This window comes from Leguminivora glycinivorella, chromosome 14 (genome assembly GCF_023078275.1).
Source record: "Leguminivora glycinivorella isolate SPB_JAAS2020 chromosome 14, LegGlyc_1.1, whole genome shotgun sequence".
Classification (NCBI taxonomy): domain Eukaryota; kingdom Metazoa; phylum Arthropoda; class Insecta; order Lepidoptera; family Tortricidae; genus Leguminivora; species Leguminivora glycinivorella.
This window is the reverse complement of record NC_062984.1, coordinates 7,996,752-8,019,334: the sequence shown is the minus strand read 5'-3', so window position 1 is coordinate 8,019,334 and position 22,583 is coordinate 7,996,752. Positions and strand designations below refer to the sequence as shown.

The 22,583-nt window shown below is 39.3% G+C and overlaps 3 protein-coding genes across 3 annotated transcripts; all 3 read left to right on the top strand.

The window, feature by feature from the left end:
* The first annotated feature begins 2,962 nt into the window (after window positions 1–2,962).
* Window positions 2,963–7,188, top strand: LOC125233294 (alpha-(1,3)-fucosyltransferase C-like). Its single transcript, XM_048139254.1, has 2 exons — window positions 2,963–4,006; window positions 6,780–7,188. Exons 1-2 carry the CDS (start codon window positions 3,024–3,026, stop codon window positions 7,066–7,068), a joined length of 1,272 nt encoding a protein of 423 aa, XP_047995211.1. The 5' UTR covers window positions 2,963–3,023; the 3' UTR covers window positions 7,069–7,188.
* Window positions 7,189–17,767: 10,579 nt separating this feature from the next.
* Window positions 17,768–19,281, top strand: LOC125233512 (alpha-(1,3)-fucosyltransferase C-like). Its single transcript, XM_048139556.1, has 2 exons — window positions 17,768–18,480; window positions 19,002–19,281. Exons 1-2 carry the CDS (start codon window positions 17,768–17,770, stop codon window positions 19,279–19,281), a joined length of 993 nt encoding a protein of 330 aa, XP_047995513.1.
* A 305-nt stretch (window positions 19,282–19,586) lies between these two features.
* On the top strand, window positions 19,587–22,082 carry LOC125233293 (alpha-(1,3)-fucosyltransferase C-like). The gene is made up of 2 exons (XM_048139253.1): window positions 19,587–20,633; window positions 21,153–22,082. Exons 1-2 carry the CDS (start codon window positions 19,639–19,641, stop codon window positions 21,430–21,432), a joined length of 1,275 nt encoding a protein of 424 aa, XP_047995210.1. The 5' UTR covers window positions 19,587–19,638; the 3' UTR covers window positions 21,433–22,082.
* The last annotated feature ends 501 nt before the right edge of the window (window positions 22,083–22,583 follow it).

Sequence of the window (22,583 nt, the reverse complement as noted above, 5' to 3'; positions counted from 1 at the left end):
TAAACACAGACAGACAGTAGGAAAGCGACTTTGTTTTATCCTACTGTGATCTAGTAACATTATAGTTGATCATCACAATTTCTGAGAACGATATGGTAGATTCGTGAGATTCGGTTGTGGTAGATGACGACCGGTCTGGCGCAGTCGGTAGTGACCCTGCCTGCTACGCCGCGGTCCCGGGTTCGAATCTCGGTAAGGGCATTTATTTGTGTGATGAGCACAGATATTTGTTCCTGAGTCATGGATGTTTTCTATGTATATAAGTATTTATATATTATATATATCGTTGTCTGAGTACCCACAACACAAGCCTTCTTGAGCTTACCGTGGGCCTCAGTCAATTTGTGTAAGAATGTCCTAAAATATTTATTTATTTATTTATTTATTCGTAACAAATAATAAAGTATTAAGTAAGCAACACATATCGAGTAATTTATTTAATGAATACGAGATGTGTACAAGAGATGCCCATCAGGCATGTTTTGTTTGGCACCTTTTCGCAACCGCTGAGGGTTTCAGGGACCAATCTCCTAATGTGAGTACAAATTAGGTACTACATATCTGATGCCCTTTGGCATTATTTTATTAGATTTTTGTAGACGATTTTTATCAGTAGCTACAAAGAGCACAGAATATATTTATATCCGATATCGAAAACGTTACGGAGGTCATGGTAAAAATATTCACGGTGGTCCAAACCATGAGGTACAAATTTTTTTTAGATTCACCACATTTCGGGCTATCAGAATATACCCCCATATATGTTTTGCCGATTTTTTGTTGTTTTCGAGTTATGATTTTTTATCAGCGTTTGGACTACCCAGCTTTACAAATAAGATCGTGTCGCATGCGTAGCCGAATGCACAAACGCTCACGAAATGAAACGCTCGTAGATATGTATCTCTATCGCTCTTGCGTATTGGCGCGACAGAGCCAGACTACCTTTCGCGGCGTTTCGTTTTCGTTTCGCGTCGTAGAAGTGCCATTCGGCTACGGGGCCTGGCCCCGTAGCCGAATGGCATTTCTCCGACGCCAAACGAAAGCGATACGCCGCTGGCTCTGTCGCGCCAATACGCAAGCTACTAGCGCTTCGTTTCGTGAGCGTTTCGTGAGCGATTGTGCCATTCGGCTAGCCACCCTGATATTATTGCGACCTTCGAATGGTGTCATGTGCCATGGTGGCCATCATGCCATCGCATCGCGCTGTTACCTGTCACACAACATTTATAACAGCCCGGTGTGAGAGCACCAGAAGAGTAACATTTTATTGCAGGTCTGAATCTAACGCATGGCTCCAGTAAAACGAAACCTGCAAACAGCAAAATGATGCCAATATTACCTAAATCAGTATTGAGTTACCTAGTTACCGTCCCGTCCTATCTTTGGTGACCTAAATCTATAGCGAATTAAAGCCTACCTGTGTAAAGGGTTAAGGGTCTATCTCATGTCTATCTAGTCATCAGAAGGTTTTGTATTACCGTCGTTCAATAAATGTATATACTCGTTGGTTACCTGATATCAGTTTAGGGTGAAGTTTATGTTTAGTTACTAACCCCCTTATTCATAAACGTACTCTAAAGTTATCAAGCCGATAAAGTACGTCGGAAAGGGACAAACGAATTTTATCGGCTTGATAACTTTAGAGTATTTGTACAAAAATTAAGGGAGAAGTTAAATTTGTTTTTATTAATTCCTATTTTGTTACCAAGATTTTGTTGATGAATTGAGATTTTATTAAGTTTTATTTCGGTGTTGGTATAGGATCAATTAAAATTTGCTGACGTGGCATTGTACAAAGTTGACGACAATTGCTGCTTTATGAATAAGGGGGTTAGTCTACACCTATTCGTCAACTATCTATCAATTAGTAAGGTATATTTTTTATGTTCCTATGTTTGGGTTTGCTTTGAATGTGTTAGTTGTCTAGGTATGAATTGTAAAATTGTCGATTCACAAGAATTGGTCTCGAAATTCCGGTTAAAAACATGGACGGGACGTGACGAAATGCCCCTCGCCAGTGTAAAATTGAATGTAAAAACTTCGCTTCACTTGCTTGAAAATGAATGAAATAATTAGTATTTTGGTATGGATTGTCGCGTACTCGGAAAGCAAAGAGAATAAAATAGAGGACGGTCATGAAAAGGTCCAGCAAGAGGATTAAAATGAAACAAAGGGCCGAAAGGCAGACGTGTTTAAAAAAGAAAACACGCATGGAGGCTTAGTAAGGTCGTGGATTAGCTTAGTTACCTGCGTGTTGAAGTAAAAAGAGGCAATTAAAACCTTTTGACAAACCTGATAAAATGCGCTAACACATTTTTTCAGTAGGCTTGGAATAAATGTAAAAGTCGAAAATGTCTGCCTTGAGACTTGAACTCGCGGCATTTCTATTTTCCAATTTTACTTGCTAGTGGCATCGATTGCAGACGTTTCTGCTATTCATAAGTTACTCGTAAACATTTTATGAGGTTTTGTCAAAGGGGTCACTTGAGGATTCTATCTCTTTATATGAGCATGTTGATATTTTTGAAGTCCCGTTTAATAAATACACTTATAATTCTTATAAAATATAATATTCTAAGATCAAGCAGTTCAGAGCTGCCCAGATTACATATTGATGACAATCGGCTATTCATACTATGTAGTCAGTTTCTTTTTTACACGACTGCCCCAAAAAAAGTGACTGAGAGTGACTATACCTACCTGCATTCCACAACCTGAACACTTTTGTACACTTACGGAAAAACTACTATATCATGCTAACAGATTTGTACTTTGACATACTTAAATAGTACTTACCTAATTTAAATTGATGTTCATAACATAACCGTCAACAGCCACTGTGCACTGTTAATTCAGCAGGCTGCACTTAATTAAAATCTTTGATTATCGCATTGGTAAAAAGGTAAAGGAAGTTATCGCGTTGATTTCAGCCAGTGCCTTCGGCAGCGGCGCAGAGCACGCCGCACGCATCTCGAATAATCTCGATCATCACGCGCAAACTATGCTCACGCGCAGACCGAACGATGAAGCGCCTACCTAGACCTGTCTACCTAGTGTCATTCCTGTTTCTCATCATTTTCCTCTATCAAACTTCAAAAGAATTACAATCAAAAAACATATTTAAATTTGATATAAAACAATACTTGGAATCAAGGGCGGACGATTTGCAAAAAAAAGATGCAGTCAGTGATAACATTATAGTAAGAAATTATCTAAATAAAATAAATGAAGTTAAGAATAGTGGTTTGAAATATATTTTACTCTGGACCAGTCCCAATAATTTACCTTTTGCGTATATGGGTCGAGGCCGAGAGGTATTTGTACAGAGAAGGTGCCGGTATACAAATTGTTTCGTCACAAATGATAAGAAATTACTCCGAGATGTTAGCAAGTTCGACGTCATCGCGTTTGCCGGGCCTGAAGTAGTCTACACACCGAATTCAAGATTAATTCCTAACATACGCTCTCCACATCAGAAGTATGTGTTTGCGAGTATAGAATCAGCGGGCTACTACCCGGTTTGTTCCAACAGGTTGGATAACTTTTTCAATTGGACGTGGACCTACCGTTTAAACTCTGATAGTAGATGGGGCTACTTAGTAGTTAGAGATGCTGAACATAAAGTAATAGGGCCGAATATTGATATGCATTGGATGAAGTTGGACGATATGGATCCTGTTAGTGAAGAATTAGAAGCACTGTTGAAACAGAAGACTTTAGCAGCAGTATGGTTCGTGTCCAACTGTAAATCGAAAAGTAGCCGAGAGAGACTTGCTATGTATTTGGAAAGTGAACTGGAAAAATACGGTTTGACCTTGGATATCTTCGGTCAATGTGGGACGCTCAAGTGCGATGGATTTGATTGTTTTAAAAGGATACAGAGGCATTATTATTTCTATCTGTCGTTTGAGAACTCATTTGCTGAAGACTACGTTACCGAGAAACTGTTACATGCCCTGAGATACAATGCGATTCCTATTGTCTATGGAGGTGCAAACTATACGAGGTAGACTAAATTATGTTTGATTATATTTGAAGTAAATCAAGCTTAAAGCTTAATATAGGATTGATTCAGATTAAGGTTGATTCAGGCGGACTTTTGGTCACATAGTCGGCAGTACAATTTCGTGGGTGTAAGTTAAATACATGAAAAAAATTAACACAGCACAGGGTATTTAGTACCTAAGTGACACATCTGTATTTTGCTACACCCTTATCGGGGTCCATGTATGTAATACATATGTATTGTATGTGGTATGCAAATATATCCATAATTACTAATATTATAAATGGGAAAGTGTGTGTGTCTGTTTGTTTGTCCGTCTTTCACGGCAAAACTGAGCGACGAATTGACGTGATTTTTTAGCTGGAGATAGTTGAACGGATGGAGAGTGACATAGGCTACTTTTTGTCTCTTTCTAACGAGAGCGAAGCCGCGGGCAAAAGCTAGTCTATGTATAAAACAAAGAGTTTCTATCTGGCCAATATAAACCTTTATGTATTCTACAATAGATTTAAAATGCCAATTCTTAAAAGTAAATACATAAAAGTTATCAGATGGTCTATAAGTGGATACTATGCTAAATGGATTAAAAATACTGTTGAATCATTTGGTTGCCAAGAACTAAGGTCGTCGTTTAGAGTCGGCCCAATAAAAAGTTAGCAACGATTTTGAAATCCTTGCTGGTGTAAAAATAACATTCTTACTACCTTAATTTTAATTTACTATGATGTACAAAAGCAAAAGTCTACGTCATAAATGGAAACAAAATATTTAACCCCTTTGAACTCTTAACATTCATACAATGTCATCATCCTCCTTGCGTTATCCCGGCATTTGCCACGGCTCATGGGAGCCTGGGGACCGCTTTGACAACTAATCTCAAGATTTGGCGTAGGCACTAGTTTTACGAAAGCGACCGCCATCGGACCTTCCAACCAGAAGGGTAACTAGGCCTTATTGGAATTAGTCCGGTTTCCTCACGATGTTTTCTTTCACCGAAAAGCGACTGGCAAATATCAAATGACATTTTGCACATAAGTTCCGAAAAATTCATTGGTAAGAGCCGGGGTTCGAACGGACCTCCGGATCGAAAGTCGCACGCTCTTACCGCTAGGCCACCAGCGCTTCCTACACCCCATACAATGTTAACATTCATACAATGTGTTCTGCAATATTTCGATATGTACCTTGTAGTATTAATTGATGTAAAGCCGTTGATTGGTGTAGAGCCTATTAACTTTAGATCGCAAAGAGAATTAAATGCTCGTCGTATTTGCTGCATTCTTATCTGGAAGTATAATTAATTTCTTCCTATGGCCAATGATTATTACATACATACATATTTTTTTATTATTATTTAAATACATATTATAGGACATTCTTACACAGATTGACTGAGTCCCACGGTAAGCTCAAGAAGGCTTGTGTTGCAGGTACTCAGACAACGAGATATATAATATATAAATACTTATATACATAGAAAACATCCATGACTCAGGAACAAATATCTGTGCTCATCACACAAATAAATGCCCTTACCGGGATTCGAACCCGGGACCGCGGCGTAGCAGGCAGGGTCACTACCGACTGCGCCAGACCGGTCGTCAAAATTTGTAAATTGGCGTTAAGTGTCACTTTCGAGTTATGTCACAGGTGACAGTTAACGCCATCTACAAGTATAATCGAAAGATACAAGACATTTTTTTGTGGCGCCATCTGTGTGGTGTAGTGTATGCGCGTTCTTAGGTGGTCGCGTTTTAGTGCATGGGATGGTACGAGTATGATCTTCTTATATGTAATCTATGCTGCCACCCAGCCTGGTACTTAGCTGGACCATGGCTTAGCGGGCAGGGTCACTGCGCGCTAAGCCAGACTTGTCCTCGAGCACCAAAAATGTATCTGTCAGTGATCTGCAAATTGCGGAAACTTTCCAAAAAAATCTTAAATTTCTTGAAACATTCACGAAACTGGAAAGTTTCCATCCATACAATTGTCCTTACAAAGTATGGAAAGTTTCCGAAGTTTTCCTATGTGAAAATTTCAGTATTTTGGACACTTTCCGTCGGCACATCGGTTTGCATCATTTATGTCAATGTCATGTCATTTGCCACGCTATCGCCAGTAACTTGGCTCACTTTTATTTAGGTCCCTCTGACTCTTCTGAGTAATTTTTCGTATATTTAACCATAGATTAAATATAAGAAGATTATACCATCCCATACATTAAAATGCGACCGCCTAAGAACGTGTAAAAAGTAGATGGCGCCACTAAAAATGCCTTGTTGCCATCGACTATACTTGTAGATGGCGTTAAGTGCGACTTTTGACATAGATTTAGGGCTCGAAAGTGAGAACAAATGATTTGCTTCTTTATTTTAATATCAAAATATCAAGTCAATACACATTTTGAAAAAAAAAATTGTAGGCCTGATTAGTGTAATAGTAGGATTTAATAGTGTATGCACGTTCTTAGGCGGTCGCATTTTAATCTATGGGATGGTATGATCTTATATTTAATTTTAATCTATGGTGGCAGGTAAATTGTTCAGCAGGAGTGAACAGAACTAGTGCAATGAATACTCGAATAGATAAGGCAACACTGAGTATTTATACTCGCACAGTTTTAATTTTAAGACGTGTTCCCGTAATAAAATGTATCTTGACCCACAGGCAGTCCCAAGGACAACCGAGTGATCGGACATTTTTCCTTTTTGAGGTACGGAACCTTAAAAAACAAAAAAGAAACCAGTGTTTAATATCAAATCTTCTTTTACAGGTTCATGCCAGACGGAATATATTTGAATGCAAGAAAACTGGGGGTGAAAAAGCTAGCTAGAAGAATGAAATACCTCATAGATCATCCGAACGAGTACAAGGAGTATTTCCGATGGACGAACCACTACACTTATCACGGAAGAAACGATGATGCCGAGACAGACGATTACTGTGGTTTCTGTGAGCTTATGAACAACGAGGAGTTGGTGAAAAATACGACCATATATAAGCATTTTAGGGAATGGTGGAATGACCCCCACCATAACTTGCACTGTCAGATTTTTGGTTAAATGTGGTGGTGTGGTATTCGACGACCGGTCTGGCGCAGTCGGTAGTGACCCTGCCTGCTGCGTCGCGGTCCCGGGTTCGAATCCCGGTAAGGGCATTTATTTGAGTGATGAGCACAGATATTTGTTCCTGAGTCATGGATGTTTTCTATGTATATAAGTATTTATATATTATATATATCGTTGTCTGAGTACCCACAACACAAGCCTTCTTGAGCTTACCGGGGGCCTCAGTCAATCTGTGTAAGACTGTCCTATAATATTTATATTTATTTAATATTTTATATGCTGTAGAGCGGGTGATCTTATCCCAGTTAATAGGCTAGTTTCCTACACTTAAAATAAAATATTTTATGCAGTGTACGAAATAAAGCACCACCTAATCAGAAGAAATATATAGTATTTATGTTTAAACACAATTTATATTTAATAAGTCAAAGAGAAAGATATAAAGTAAATGAATTGACCGTGACGTCACTCCTAAGTATTTGATATTATTTCCTTAATTATTAGCAAATTGTTTTGACAGTTCATAAAAAGGAGCTGATTTGACTAGTAGGAAACTATAAAGAAAAGCGTCCCAATTTTATTTTTTCCACTTCGTTACCATTTTTCAAACACTTTGTACAGCGGTTACCAAGTGGAAAGTATGCAAAGAAATAAAAAAAATTGGGACCAATTTAGGACACTTTACAACCATGTGACAAGCATTCAAAGACTTCTTACGTCACTGGGCATTTTCGCGAGAACAATCACCAAAAATATTTTTTGTAAGGTAGGTAAATTTTTGGGTAGGTAGGTAGGTAAATTACAAAAAATATTTTTGGTGATTGTTCTCGCGAAAATGCCCAGTGACGTAAGAAGTCTTTGAATGCTTGTCACATGGTTGTAAAGTGTCCTAAGGTTCCAATTGGTTGATTGTACCTAGGATTAGGTATAGTCCATTTAAGTATTTAATTATTTTTTATTCTCTGCCACTAGTGACCACAGTCAAATTATCTTTAGTGTATGAATGTATGATAATCAATTTGGTGTACATGCGAGCACGCCGAAAAAAGAATAAAAAAAAGGTATACTAGAACAAGTCTATTATTAAAAATCATATCATTTTTATATTCCGTATTCCATTCGTCTGGTAACCCAAACTGTAAGTCCATAGTGATTACAGTATCAACTCAGGGTGCAGGTAAATACTTAGAGGTTAAAGCTAGGAACACACTACGCGGACGTCCGTGCCGTGCGGTCGTTTTACGACGGACGACCGCGACCGCGACCGATCAGTGTGCACGGAACAAAACATCCAGCGAGCCAGATTTCGATCGGACGTCCATGCGCTCAAGGCCACGTCCGCGTCCGTCGACCGATAGTTTGCACGGTTATGTGTAATTTCATTGTCCAGATTCCCGTCCGCGGTCGATTTACGACGGACGTCCGCGTAGTATGTTCCTAGCTTAATTACGATTTAAGTGCGGACAATAGGAAATTCGAAACGAGTGGACACAACATAACACCGAAAAGAGTGTTTTTATTAAACCATCATCATTATTCATCTCATTCCACCCAAAACAAAATGGTATTAAACATGGCAAATATTTCATATGATAATTGATTGGTTCCATTTCATCTAATTTCTGAAATGTTATTTCATACTGTATGCAAATAAGAAATTCAAGTGCTGTTTACAATGAAATCAATAGCATTGAATCTAATGACACGAGAGTCACTGCATGTATTACATGCCTCTGTACTCCAAGGTTGACGATGTGGAGCTCGACAATAGTTATTTGTTTTACAAGGAGGCAAAGTTGTTGTTTAACCGCACGTGCCAATATTGATACCCGAGCAAGCGAAAGATTTCAATATTGAATCGCGAGCGTAGCGAGTGGTTCAAAAAGTGGAATCTTGAGCGTTGCGAGGGTTTCAAGGCACGTAGGTTAAACAAACTTTGCCACCGAGTGAAACACAAAATTTTTCACCACACCAACACGATCAAAATACTAACTATAAAAAATCTAATTAAATCAAATCCATCAAATTATTCAATATTTATGATTTAAAACAGGGACCGGCCCGCTATCCCTTATACGGGGTTTTGTATGGGTATTTCGTTAGGCTTAACTTACCCTACCCTTTTGACGCGATACCCTTTCATTTTGCTTTTAAAGCCCTAACGAAAGCGCTTACCTAAAATAGCCCAATACCCTTTCAAAACCCTTATCATCGGCTCAACCTAACGCCATAAGGGTAAGCCTTATACTGGGTTTTATTTGCTTTCCCTTATAGAGCATATCGTGCGAGTTTAAATCCTGTACCTCGCTCATAAAGCACACATTACTCCGAACGAAATAACATACGATCGTTACCTACGGCGGCACTGTGTGTGATATTTGCGCGTTTCTGTTTTTAGGGTTCCGTCGTCAACTAGGGGAGGAAATGCCGCCAGCATAATGGGCACCATGCCGCAGGCGGATTTGTTAGATGGTTTTTTCTTTTTATAATTGGGTTCTTTTATTTTTATTATTATTTTCTAATTATTTCTTTAGTATTATTTATTATAAGCTTATTTTTAAGTAGTGATTTAGTTATAATTTAGTTTTATTTTATTTGTAAGATTTAAATTTAAGTGTTTTTATAAGTATGTTTTAATGGTTATTAATAAAGTTCAAAGCAGTGGGCCTTCTGTACTGAGGTATAGATTAAACGATGAGATATTCAAATGCAAGAATTACTTATCTATATTGCCGCAATTGTATTGAACACACATGAAAATCACAGTTTTGCCATGTCGTCTGTCTGTCCGTCCGTCCGTCCGTCCGTCCGTCCGTCCGTCCGTCCGTCCGTCCGTCCGTCCGTCCGTCCGTCCGTCCGTCCGTCCGTCCGTCCGCGGATAATCTCAGTAACCGTTAGCACTAGAAAGCTGAAATTTGGTCCCAATATGTACATCAATCACGCCAACAAAGTGCAAAAATAAAAAATGGAAAAAATGTTTTATTAGGGTACCCCCCCTACATGTAAAGTGGGGGCTGATAATTTTTTTTCATTCCAACCCCAACGTGTGATATATTGTTGGATAGGTATTTAAAAATAAATAAGGGTATAAACAGATTGTTTTTTGATAATATTAATATTTTCGGATATAATCGCTCCTAAAGGAAAAAAAAGTGCTTCTCCCCCCCTCTAACTTTTGAACCATAAGTTTAAAAAATATTAAAAAAATCGAAGTCCAGCTGATGATGAACCCTGGCTGTACCTAGGGGAACTCGGATTTAGTGTAACATAGGCAAACGCTGGTTTCGTCATCGGACTTGTCTTGATGAGTACTAGAGTGAGCAGTACCCGAAGTCCAGCTGATGCTGAACCTGGGCTGCACCTAGGGGAACTCGGGTTTAGTGAAACACAGGCAAACGCTGTTTTCGTCATCGAACTTGTCTTGATGAGTACTCGAGTGAGCAGTACCCGAAGTCCAGCTGATGCTGAACCTTGGCTGCACCTAGGGGAACTCGGGTTTAGTGAAACACAGGCAAACGCTGTTTTCGTCATCGGACTTGTCTTGATGAGTACTCGAGTGAGCAGTACCCGAAGTCCAGCTGATGCTGAACCCTGGCTGCATCTAGGGGAACTCGGATTTAGTGTAACACAGGCAAACGCTGGTTTCGTCATCGGACTTGTCTTGATGAGTACTAGAGTGAGCAGTACCCGAAGTCCAGCTGATGCTGAACCCTGGCTGCACCTAGGGGAACTCGGGTTTAGTGTAACACAGGCAAACGCTGTTTTCGTCATCGGAATTGTCTTGATGAGTACTCGAGTGAGCAGTACCCGAAGTCCAGCTGATGCTGAACCTTGGCTGCACCTAGGGGAACTCGGGTTTAGTGTAACACAGGCAAACGCTGTTTTCGTCATCGGACTTGTCTTGATGAGTACTCGAGTGAGCAGTACCCGTAGTCCAGCTGATGCTGAACCCTGGCTGCATCTAGGGGAACTCGGGTTTATTGTAACACAGGCAAACGCTGTTTTCGTCATCGGACTTGTCTTGACGAGGACTTGGGTGCGCAATAGCCAAGACAGCGCTGTAGCTGAGCCCTGGCGGTATCTAGGGCAACTCTGGTTTCGGTGCATTATTATATAGAAATATTTCATGCAATGTCAAGTTAGGCATAAAACATAATATTAACTGAACAAAAATCCTACCAGAAGTGAATATTAACATCAAGTAGTTAGAACAAATTTATTAATTTGCCATACATGAAACACTTTATTTATGTCTAAAAAAATACGTAGGTATGTATATCCATTTGAATATCAAAATTAAGTACAGTCGATTTCACTAATAGTAACACAGGGAATAAAGAGAATACTGGAGTTCCAAGCGTCCATAGAGTGCGGTAACTACTTACTATCAGACGGATTAGTGTCAACCAATTACCAGTCATAAAGACGAGTCTAAGATATTTTACACGAAACATACTATGAACAGAAAACAGCAGATAGATATACGTTTATTTATTAGAATATAATAAGCAAATTGCACACAGAACCTGAGTTCCCGCAACAAGACAAAAGGGTTAGCTCAGTACCACGCCCTGAGGTCTCAACCGTTTATTTATATTGCTGAGTTCAGCTCAGCTGGCTGGCTTGGGTACTGCGCACCCAAGTCCTCATTAAGGCAGGGCCAGGGAAACCCGAGTTCCCTTAGGAATAGCCAGGGTTCAGCATCAGCTCTACCTTTTTTTTTTTAATACTACGTCGGTGGCAAACAAGTATACGGCCCGCCTGATGTAAAGCGGTCACCGTAACCTATGGACGCCTGCAACTCAAACAGTGTCACATGCGCGTTGCCACCCCATTAGAAACTTGTACATTCCCTTTTGCTGTGTTAAGTACACAGCAAAAAGGAGTGTACAAGTTCCAAGGAGGGTTCGGGTTGCCGACGACTCAAAGGACAATAAACGGAACAAGTTAGTTCCGTAAGTCCTCCCGTCATCAGCACACCGCACCCTCGTTGAGCTCTGGCAACCTTACTCACCGACAGGAACACAACACTATGAGTAGGGTCTAGTGCTATTTGGCTGCGGTCTTCTGTAAGGCGGAGGTACTACCCCAGTTGGGCTCTGCTCTAGATTCGAACGAGACGATATCCGCTGTGCTCTGCCCTACCACACAAAGCGGAATATCATTCGCTATGCCCTACCTCCTACCTTGGTTACTGCTCACTCAAGTACTCATCAAGACAAGTCCGATGACGAAAACAGCGTTTGCGTATGTTGCACGAAACCCGAGTTCCCCTAGGAATAGCCAGGGTTCAGCATCAGCTCTACCTTGGTTACTGCTCACACAAGTACTCACCAAGACAAGTCCGATGAAGAAAACAGCGCTTGCCTATGTTACTCCAAACCTGCGTTCCCCTGGGAAAAGCCAGGGTTCAGCATCAGCTCTACCTTGGTTACTGCTCACTCAAGTACTCATCAATACAAGTCCGATGACGAAAACAGCGTTTGCCTATGTTGCACGAAACCCGAGTTCCCTTAGGAATAGCCAGGGTTCAACATCAGCTCTACCTTGGTTACTGCTTACACAAGTACTCATCAAGGCAAGTCCGATGACGAAAACAGCGCTTGCCTATGTTACTCCAAACCCGCGTTCCCCTGGAAAAAGCCAGGGTTCAGCATCAGCTCTACCTTGGTTACTGCTCACTCAAGTACTCATCAATACAAGTCCGATGACGAAAACAGCGTTTGCCTATGTTGCACGAAACCCGAGTTCCCCTAGGAATAGCCAGGGTTCAGCATCAGCTCTACCTTGGTTACTGCTCACTCAAGTACTCATCAAAACAAGTCCGATGACGAAAACAGCGCTAGCCTATGTTAAACGAAACCCGCGTTCCCCTAGGAAAAGCCAGGGTTCAGCATCAGCTCTATCTTAGGAACTGCTCACCCAATTAACTCATCAAGGCGAGTTGGATGACGAAAACGGCTTGTTTTTATGTTGGCAATTAACGTTTTCAATGTGTAATGTTAATGGTTAATTGTATTGATTTTCGGCCAACACTGTATATTTACATGCATACATACATATTTACATAATTATATTCATACATACATACCTACATACATTCATACGTACGAACATACATACTGATCTATGGGCGACGATGATCATTTACCATCAGGCGATCCATCAGTCCCTTGTCTCCCAGTTCATTAAAAATAATTTCTAGCCGTGTTCTACTTTTATCTAACGAAAACATGTTTCGTTGCAAAATTAAAAATGGGGCGCATAGTGCGGAGTGGCAACAGCGCATTTTCCTTCCTGTTCTTACAATAGCTTAGATTCATAATCCTGTCTCTTTCACGCAAGGCTCGACTACGCTTTAACAAAAGGGAAAGCCTTATAAATAGTGCTTAAAATAAGGGTAACCCTTATTAAAGGATTGCAAGCCGTATCGGATAGCGGTAAGCCAATGCACAGGGCTAGCTTTGTTTTGCTGTTTTTTGTAAGGGCTAGTCAAATGAATGGGCTTGCAGTTCGAAAGGGAGAGTCTCTCGATTGGGTCGTCCTTACGTTAGGGATTCCCAATGAAAGGCTTGTAGCGCGGAAGGGGTTGTCCGGACCCTGATTTAAAATCATCATTTATAGGTAAATTCTACCAACCAGCTTAAGACATCAAGTTAAAATTTGTATGAAATTACTTTACACTCTTGTGGATAAAATGCAATTTTGCTATCTGTTTTCGAATAGCAAAGTAAGCATTTACCAGTTGGTGTGGTGAAAAAATCAAAAAGGTAATCGACTAATCACGGTCATCAGAATTATTACACGTTAAGTACCAGCTTTTTCGGAAGTAGCGTAAAGTAATAATATGCTAATAGTACATTACTGAGGACGGGACAAAGGGGGTTGCCGGCCGAAGACATATAGACAGAGGCGGGTCGGAGGCGGCGGATAGGGCAACCCCATTTCCCGCCGAGGTATGTATAGTGCTTTTCTCAAACATGGTATGAAATAAATAAAGTCTACTGAAAATAGTAACTTTGGATGGCTGTATCTCCTAAACGGTGCGTCGTAGCGCAAAAATAATCGAATTTTCGTTCCCCTTTGATACCTCGTATACGCCTATAAAAAACAAAAAGTTAAAAAAAAAAATTATGGTGGGTGGGAGGGTGGGTGAAAACGCACCCAAAATCAAATATTGTCTAGGGCCCGTACCAGTTGCAGTTGGCACGTCTATAAAGCCCCTTATAGTTTTTTTTTTAATTGGCTAAATACCTGGATGTTATGTCACAATTATCTGTGTTTGGAAATTAAAAAAGAAGACTTTGCCGGCCTTGGCCTGCAAGGTTTGTATGAAATTCCATTATCTATCAATCGTCCTAGCCGCACCTGCAACGTCATACTTCGCTGCCAATTATAAGGCACATAACATCAATATTTCATACCATGTTTGAGAAAAGTTATTAATTTTCTACCGTAATCGTAAGCACAAAAATTGCAAAGTAAGTGCAATGACAGCCTGTGAGAATTAAAGCATGACCAGAAATATATGACTATTGTCAAGAGGGCGCTGTTATTCTAAAGCTGGATCCACACTTGTGACATGGCGACAGACCGGACTACGTGGCATCGGACAGGACATGTTACGCTAAATGTGGACGATCTAGGTTGTGCTGACACGGTCACAGACATCACAGTCCATGAGTACGACGAAATGTTACAAGTGTAGACGCATGGTGGCGAACTGGGGCCCGTTTCTCGAAAGGTACAAGCCTTGTATTACAAGTGCGCAAATTGTCAAATCGTATTGGTTGTCATGGAAACACACTTGTAATACAAGGCTTGTGCCTTTCGAGAAACGGGCTACTGGACTGCTGCGTGGCGTGGCACACGCGATTGTTATTCTTCCTTCCAACAATAAGCTAGTTTCCTATAAGTACTTAAAATAAAATATTTTATGCAATGCACGAAATAAAGCACCACATAATCAGAAGAAAAATATGGACAGTAGGTATGTTTAAACATTATTTTGTATTTAATAACTCAAAGAGAAAGATATAAAGTAAATGAATTGACTGTGACGTCACTTCTCGGTATTTCATAGTAATTCCATATTAGCAAATCATTTTGACAGTTGTTAAAAAGAAGCTGATTTGACTAGTAGGAAACTAGCCTACTGCGAGAGACGTAGTGGACGTATCGCAAGGACACGTCTTGACGTAATCCACTTCTATCCCGTGTCTTTCCCATGTCTGTATCTGTGTCATCTGGCGTACTTCGACACGTGTCAAAAATGCAAGTGTGGACGTGTCCTGGTCACGCGGACAATAGCGAACATCCTTTGAAGAAAACCGACTTTCGATGGATCGGCTCGAAACACGTAACTTTAATGCGTGGCAATACACAGATCAGCGTCCACATTGGGCCTGGATTGTAGATCGTAACTCCATACATTGTCCGGCCAGTTATCCTGTGACCGGGAGTTTCTTCCAGTGTTCGGAATGGATTGGATTGTGCCGTACTGCAGGTTGTAACAAATTGTTCGCGTAACAAAAGACGACCACATTAACGGTACTGACACGTGTTTGTGATACGGTCACGGGATAATGTTCGGCAAATTGTCACAAGTGTGGACCCAGCTTAATGTATGGGGTGACAGTGCGACGACAACGCCACGTGACAGTGACAATATTGTATCCGCTGTCAAGCGAGAAGTAAGTAAACATTGTGAAAAAATCACGAACACATTAATGAAATCTTGTGCTATTTTACTACATTACACAATTTTGGACGATGGTGGTTACAACATTATCGCCAATAACATTAAAATCGTTGTTTTCAGTGAGAAATTAACAAACTGGTGACTAAAACGGGGTTTCGTGCCATCGCTCACGAAATCTTTTTCCAACCTGAGACGATGAATAAAGGCAATAAATTGGTGCTAGCTGGGCATTTTCTACAGATTGAAGACATTATTCCACCATTTGTACCTATGTGCAATAAAATATAAATAAATCATTGGCTTTTGAAATAGTTGATCAGTTCACTGCTATCCTGTCATTTTCATAGGCTAACTATAGGTATTATAAATATCATTGCAGGGCACAGGGTTTATTGTAAAATAAAAACAAACTAGCTATAATAACGTCTAATTATAATATACATTACAAAAACTTGTTTCATTTACTTGAAAATATTGGTGGTTTACCAGATATCACATAAAATACAATCATGAATGCGATGAAATAAGTTCTCAGGAATTTTATTTAAAATGTGATAAGCCTTCAGTGGATGGACTGCTTCTGCTTCTATTGTTCTCGTGCTCCTTCTTCCCATTGAAACCTCGATATTTACGCATTTTCGTCAATCCGTTTCGATTTGTAAACAGGAGCACACATGAGGAAACAAATAAAATGATTTTCGAACATAACTGGGATTGGCTTCTACGTCGGCTTTTCTACCTCCAATAAAATTTGCACTATAAATTCACCGTAAATTCAATTCAATACTTGTATCAAATGATTACGCACTTTAAGTAAAACTTCAGAGATTGGACGACACTTTTCTTCTTACGGCAACTATTCACTTAAACGTTGGTTTCGTTTCCACCACGGTTTTGGAAATAGCTATAATTTAGTCGCTACTTTTCTTGGAGTTATTACAATTCGCAATAACAAATTTTACTAGGCCCGTATTCAATTTATCTCAAGAACGACATGAAAATGTTTACTGCAATATGGATTTGACAGCGCAAGTCAGCGACTACGATGTCAATTTTGGCCGTAGTGAGCGCTGTGATCGTTTTAGCTACCCCCTCCACCCGCTTTGCACCCTGCCAATAACACGACCGAAGGGACTGTTTCAAATTGACACGAGTTGCGATTATTAACATTTCCACTTCATAGTTTAATAAATTTCCGTTTTAATAAGATATGTCTATGATATGGAACAAAACATATGGAATGTATTTGTTATTCAAACTCGTTAGTAATTTCATAGATATTAACCAAATATTAACTAAAGTGATATTTTACGACCTCTTTATAAATTTTCTACAGAAAAAAGACGTTTGAGCATTTATATGTCACACGATCACTGTGACAGGATCAGAAATAAAATGATTCGTAAAACTATAAACAGTTCAAACTTGTGTTTGTTATTTATATATTTAAAATCTTGCACGAAAATCAAATTAAGAAAAAATAATTCTAGTTTTATAACAATGTGTCTAAATGTATCTCAATTGTGAATTTGTGATATGAAATGTTATCAATATCTCTAATTCCTCCCATTACTGAGCAATAACAAACTATCGTTCTCGTATACCTCTATGTGGATGATCTACATGCTAGCGTGACATCGTGTTGGTTTTAGCCAGTGTTCGCGTGGCTCGGACATCAATGAATCATGCGCACATACAGCCCAAAACATGAGGCGCCTAGCAAGATCTTTGTATCTAATGGCATTCCTGTTTCTAATCCTCTTTCTTTATCAAAGTTTAAAAGAAATTAAAAGTACAAAACATGAATTGCAAACGAACAAAATCTCTGAAATAGAACAAAACCTGGAAACAATGCAGGAAGAGCTGCAAAATAAAGGTGAAGGTGAACAAATTGAACACAAACATCTAGAAGAAATAGATGAAGCGGTTAATAATAGTGATTTAAAATATATTTTAAAGTGGACTAATCCAAAACATATGCCATTTGTGTATATGGGTGAAGGTCGACAAGGATTTATAGAGAGAAATTGCAAGTATACTAATTGTTACGTCACAGGTGATAAAAATTTACTCGGGGACGTTAGCAAGTTCGATGTCATCGCGTTTTGTGGACCTGAAGTCTCCTACACGCCTACAGTGAAACTAAAACCCCCGAAACGGTCTCCACATCAGAAGTATACTTTTGCAAGTATAGAATCAGCAGGAAACTACCCGATTTGCTCCAACAGGTTGGATAACTTTTTTAATTGGACATGGACCTACCGTTTAAACTCTGAGAGTAGATGGGGATACTTAGTTGTTAGAGATGCGGAAAATAAAATTATAGGTCCGAATATTGATATGCATTGGATGAAGTTAGAAGATATGGATCCCGTCAGCGAAGAGTTAGTAGTACAATTGAGAAATAAAACCAAAGTAGCAGCCTGGTTCGTGTCTCACTGTGGAACAAAAAATCGCCGAGAGAAATTCGCTGAGAAATTGCAACAAGAATTGAAACCTTACAACTTGACAATAGATGTGTACGGTAGATGCGGGCCGCTCAGTTGCAAAGGTACAGAGGAGTGTTTCCAATTGATAAAGACTGACTATTATTTCTATTTATCGTTCGAGAACTCATTTAGTAAAGATTACGTGACCGAGAAACTGTTACATGCCCTGAGATACAATGCAATTCCTATTGTTTATGGAGGTGCTAACTATACAAGGTAATAAATAAATGAGCCTTTAAAAAACACACACTTTTTGGGCTTATATTACTCTGAATAGTTTATAATTTCACCATACGTTCACATGTTATACCTGCATGAAAAAGGGTCCAAAAATTTTCTTTCCAAATCGTCACTTTTTTGTGTTATACTTGCATGAACGAAAGTGTAAATGACTCTGAGTAAAATGAGTAAGTACCAAAACGTCTATAATTATTTTGAAGAAATGCGTGGACTGTGGAAGGAACACTTTTGTGAAAAGGATTCAAATGCAATGAAGAAAACTCAAACAGTTCGGCAACCTAAATAAGTACTAACAATAATGTACTTACTCCATTCCTTTAGGTGGTGTTGTGGTTAAGACAAATACATCATTCTATGGCAATGTCTCAAATGAGACAGTTTAGGTCCAATCTTTACTACCAGTAATGTACTTGAATTTCTTTAGAGTAAACCACGAGTAAAAAAAAAATAAGCGTCATAACTTTTTCTAACGACTCATTTTCCAATCTTTTATTCAGGTTTATGCCAGACGGAATATATTTGAATGCAAGAGAGCTCGGAGCCAAAGAGCTAGCTAAAAAAATGAAATATCTTATAGATCACCCCGAAGAATACAAAGAATTTTTCCGATGGACAAACCACTACACTTACTACAGAACAACCGAAAACGTTGAGACTGATGACTATTGCAGTCACTGTGCTGTTCTGAACAATGAAGAAATGGTGAAGAAGACGTCTATATATAAGAATTTTAAGAAATGGTGGAACGACCCTGAGCATTGTCCTGATTTTGACTAACTTCGTAAGTTCCGGTGTACTTGTACAAGTATGTACAATATTTTGAGGCCCCATTTTTGTCGCCAAACTATTATTATCCATTTTCGTATTTGTGACCTGCCGAAATTGGATTATTTAGCTGACCGGTTAAATACATGCCATTTAAAAATGTGTATCAGCGCTATCATTATCTCTAATTTCTCGCATTATTGAGCAATAAATAGCTATAGTTTTCGTATTTGTGGATGATCTAATATGCTAGTGTGATATTAAGAGTAATTAGATATCGTGTTGGTTTCAGCCAGTGCTTGCCGGAACGCCGCGGCGCGCGTGTCTCGGACATCTCGCCCTGAATCATGCGCACACGCCGCCCCAAACATGAGGCGCCTAGCGAGATCTTTCTACCTATTGGCATTCTTGTTTCTCGTTCTCTTCCTTTATCAAACTTTAAAAGAAATAAAAAAGACGCAACATTTGCAAACGAACAAAATCTTGGAAATAGAACAAAACTTGGAAAAAATGGTGGAAGAGTTACAAAATAAAGCTAAAGGTGAACAAATTGAATACAAACATATAGAAGAAAAAGATGAAGCGGTCAACAATAGTGATTTGAAATATATTCTGCAGTGGACTAGTCCAAAACGAGTGCCATTTGTGTATATGGGGCAAGGTCGACAAGGATTTATAGAAAGAAATTGCAAGTATACTAATTGTTACGTCACAAGTGATAAAAATTTGCTCGGGGACGTTAGCAAGTTCGATGTCATCGCGTTTGCCGGGCCTGAAGTCGCCTACACGCCTACAGTGAAACTTAAGCCTCCGAAACGCTCTCCGCATCAGAAGTATGCTTTTGCAAGTATAGAATCAGCAGGAAACTACCCGATTTGCTCCAACAGGTTGGATAACTTTTTTAATTGGACATGGACCTACCGCTTAGACTCTGAGAGTAGATGGGGCTACATAATTATAAGAGATGCTGAAAATAAAATAATTGGTCCGGATATTGATATGAATTGGATGAAGTTAGAAGAAATGGATCCCGTGAGCGAAGAATTAGCTGTACAACTGAGAAATAAAACCAAAGGAGCAGCCTGGTTCGTCTCTAACTGTAGAACAAGAAATCTTCGAGAGAAATTCGCTAAGGAATTGCAACAAGAATTGAAATCTTACGACTTGAAACTAGATGTGTACGGTAAATGCGGGCCGTTCAATTGTGAAGGTGAAGAGGAGTGTTTCCAAATGATAAAGAGGGACTATTATTTCTATTTGTCGTTCGAGAACTCATTTAGTAAAGATTACGTGACCGAGAAACTGTTACATGGCTTGAAATACAATGCAATTCCAATTGTTTATGGCGGTGCTAACTATACAAGGTAATAAAATAAATAGGCCAACTTTGTTTTTAACCCCTGACGCAAAAACGACGGGGTGTTATAAGTTTGACGTGTCTGTCTGTCTGTCCGTCCGCCCGTCCGTCGAGGGTTTTTTCAAAATTTTAATTTTGTGGTTAGGTTATGGGTAAACCTCGAGTAAACATAAAAAATAATAAGTTATTTTATTTCCAACGATTCATTTTACTAAAACCGAAATAAATTACACATATGTAAGAAAAAGTGACCAAAGCCTCCAGTGCCTGAGGCTGGAATCGAACCAGCGTACCCTGCAATCGCGGCAGATGCCTATTTCCACTCGGCCACCTAGGTCACAGGTGCTGAGGTCGAAATTATCTCTCATATGAGTAATCTATACAAGGACTCGTAGCGCCCTCTGACCATCCCTAGGGCAGAACGTTATGGTTCTTGCCCCCCATAGGTTAAGTTGAAATATTTTTAATAGAATATAATTTGACTTGTGTTAATTAGAATTGATTCATTTTACAATCTTTTTTCCAGGTTCATGCCAGACGGAATATATTTGAATGCAAGAGAGCTCGGTGTCAAAGAGCTGGCTAAAAAAATGAAATATCTTATAGATCACCCCGAAGAATACAAAGAATATTTCCGATGGACGAATCACTACTCTTATTACAGAAGAGCCGAAAACCTTGAGACCGATGACTATTGTGGTCAATGTGCTCTTCTGAACAATGAAGAAATGGTGAAAAAAACTTCCATATATAAAAATTTTAAGGAATGGTGGAACGATCCTGAGCATTGCCGTGGTTTTGACTAATTCGAAAGTCTTGTACAAGTGCAAGTTCGAGTTTTGAACTCTTAATATCCATACCAATATTATAAATGGGAAAGTGTGTATATCTGTTTGTTTGTCCGTCTTTCACGGCAAAACGGAGCGACGAATTGACATGATTTTTTAAGCGGAGATAGTTGAAGGAATGGAGAGTGACATAGGCTACATTTCGTCTCTTTCAAACGCCAGCGAAGCCGCGGGGAAAAGCTAGTATTATAAAGAAGAAAGTTCCAAATTCTAAATCGAAAAATAGTCCTTATTACGAGGTTGTGTCGAGTCTGATACTGTAGATCTCAAGGTCGTTAGCTAACAGTCGTTTAGAAATCCATGGCTATTGAAACTCAACAGTGACTATTGCACTTATGGAAGTGTGATGTTGTCGGAGCGAAAGCGATAGTGACCTTAGCTACGTCTCGTCTATGCATTGTTACAGCAACCCGAAGTGGAACTCCTTGAACAAAAGTTAAGATAGCATTTCTTTGTTAATTAACGGAGCGGAGTCCAATGTAGGAGGATATTTTTCCCCTCACTAGCTCGGAAACACGTGTTTTGTCCTTTAATACCAGCAGGTAAAAACGCATTTTATCCACTAGTGGGTAAAGTAATTTGACCTTGAATAAAGTCAAATTAACTGCTTTAAAGTTGATAAAAGTAGGTGAATCTAGTAATAACGATGATTTACCACATGTGGAACTACTGGAAGCAGTGATAAACGCATTTTTTGCGTTGTAGTTTCCTCGCTTTAGTGAGGGGAAATGTTTTGTGTTACACTCGGGTGCAAATGTATTTTACTTCTCGCGCGTTAAAAAACTCGCAAGTTCAGGATTCTATTCTCAAACCACTCGCGTCGCTCGTGGTTCAACTATAGAATCCTTTCACTTGCTCGTTTTTCAATTCCACACTGGGCGTTAAAATACAACTTTGCCCCCTTGTATAACAAATAACTATTAATTATTTAGAATTATTAGATTTTTAGCCACTTGATGAAGTCCATGTACAACTGGAAAAGTATGAATATAAACGACGTGGGAAGTGACTAGCTTTCTTAGCTCTGAGTAAGGTTTTTACAGGTAAATTTTTTCATTAAGTGCCGGTTGTATCAAACCGTCTGTGTGTTCGTTAAATTTTATTGTATG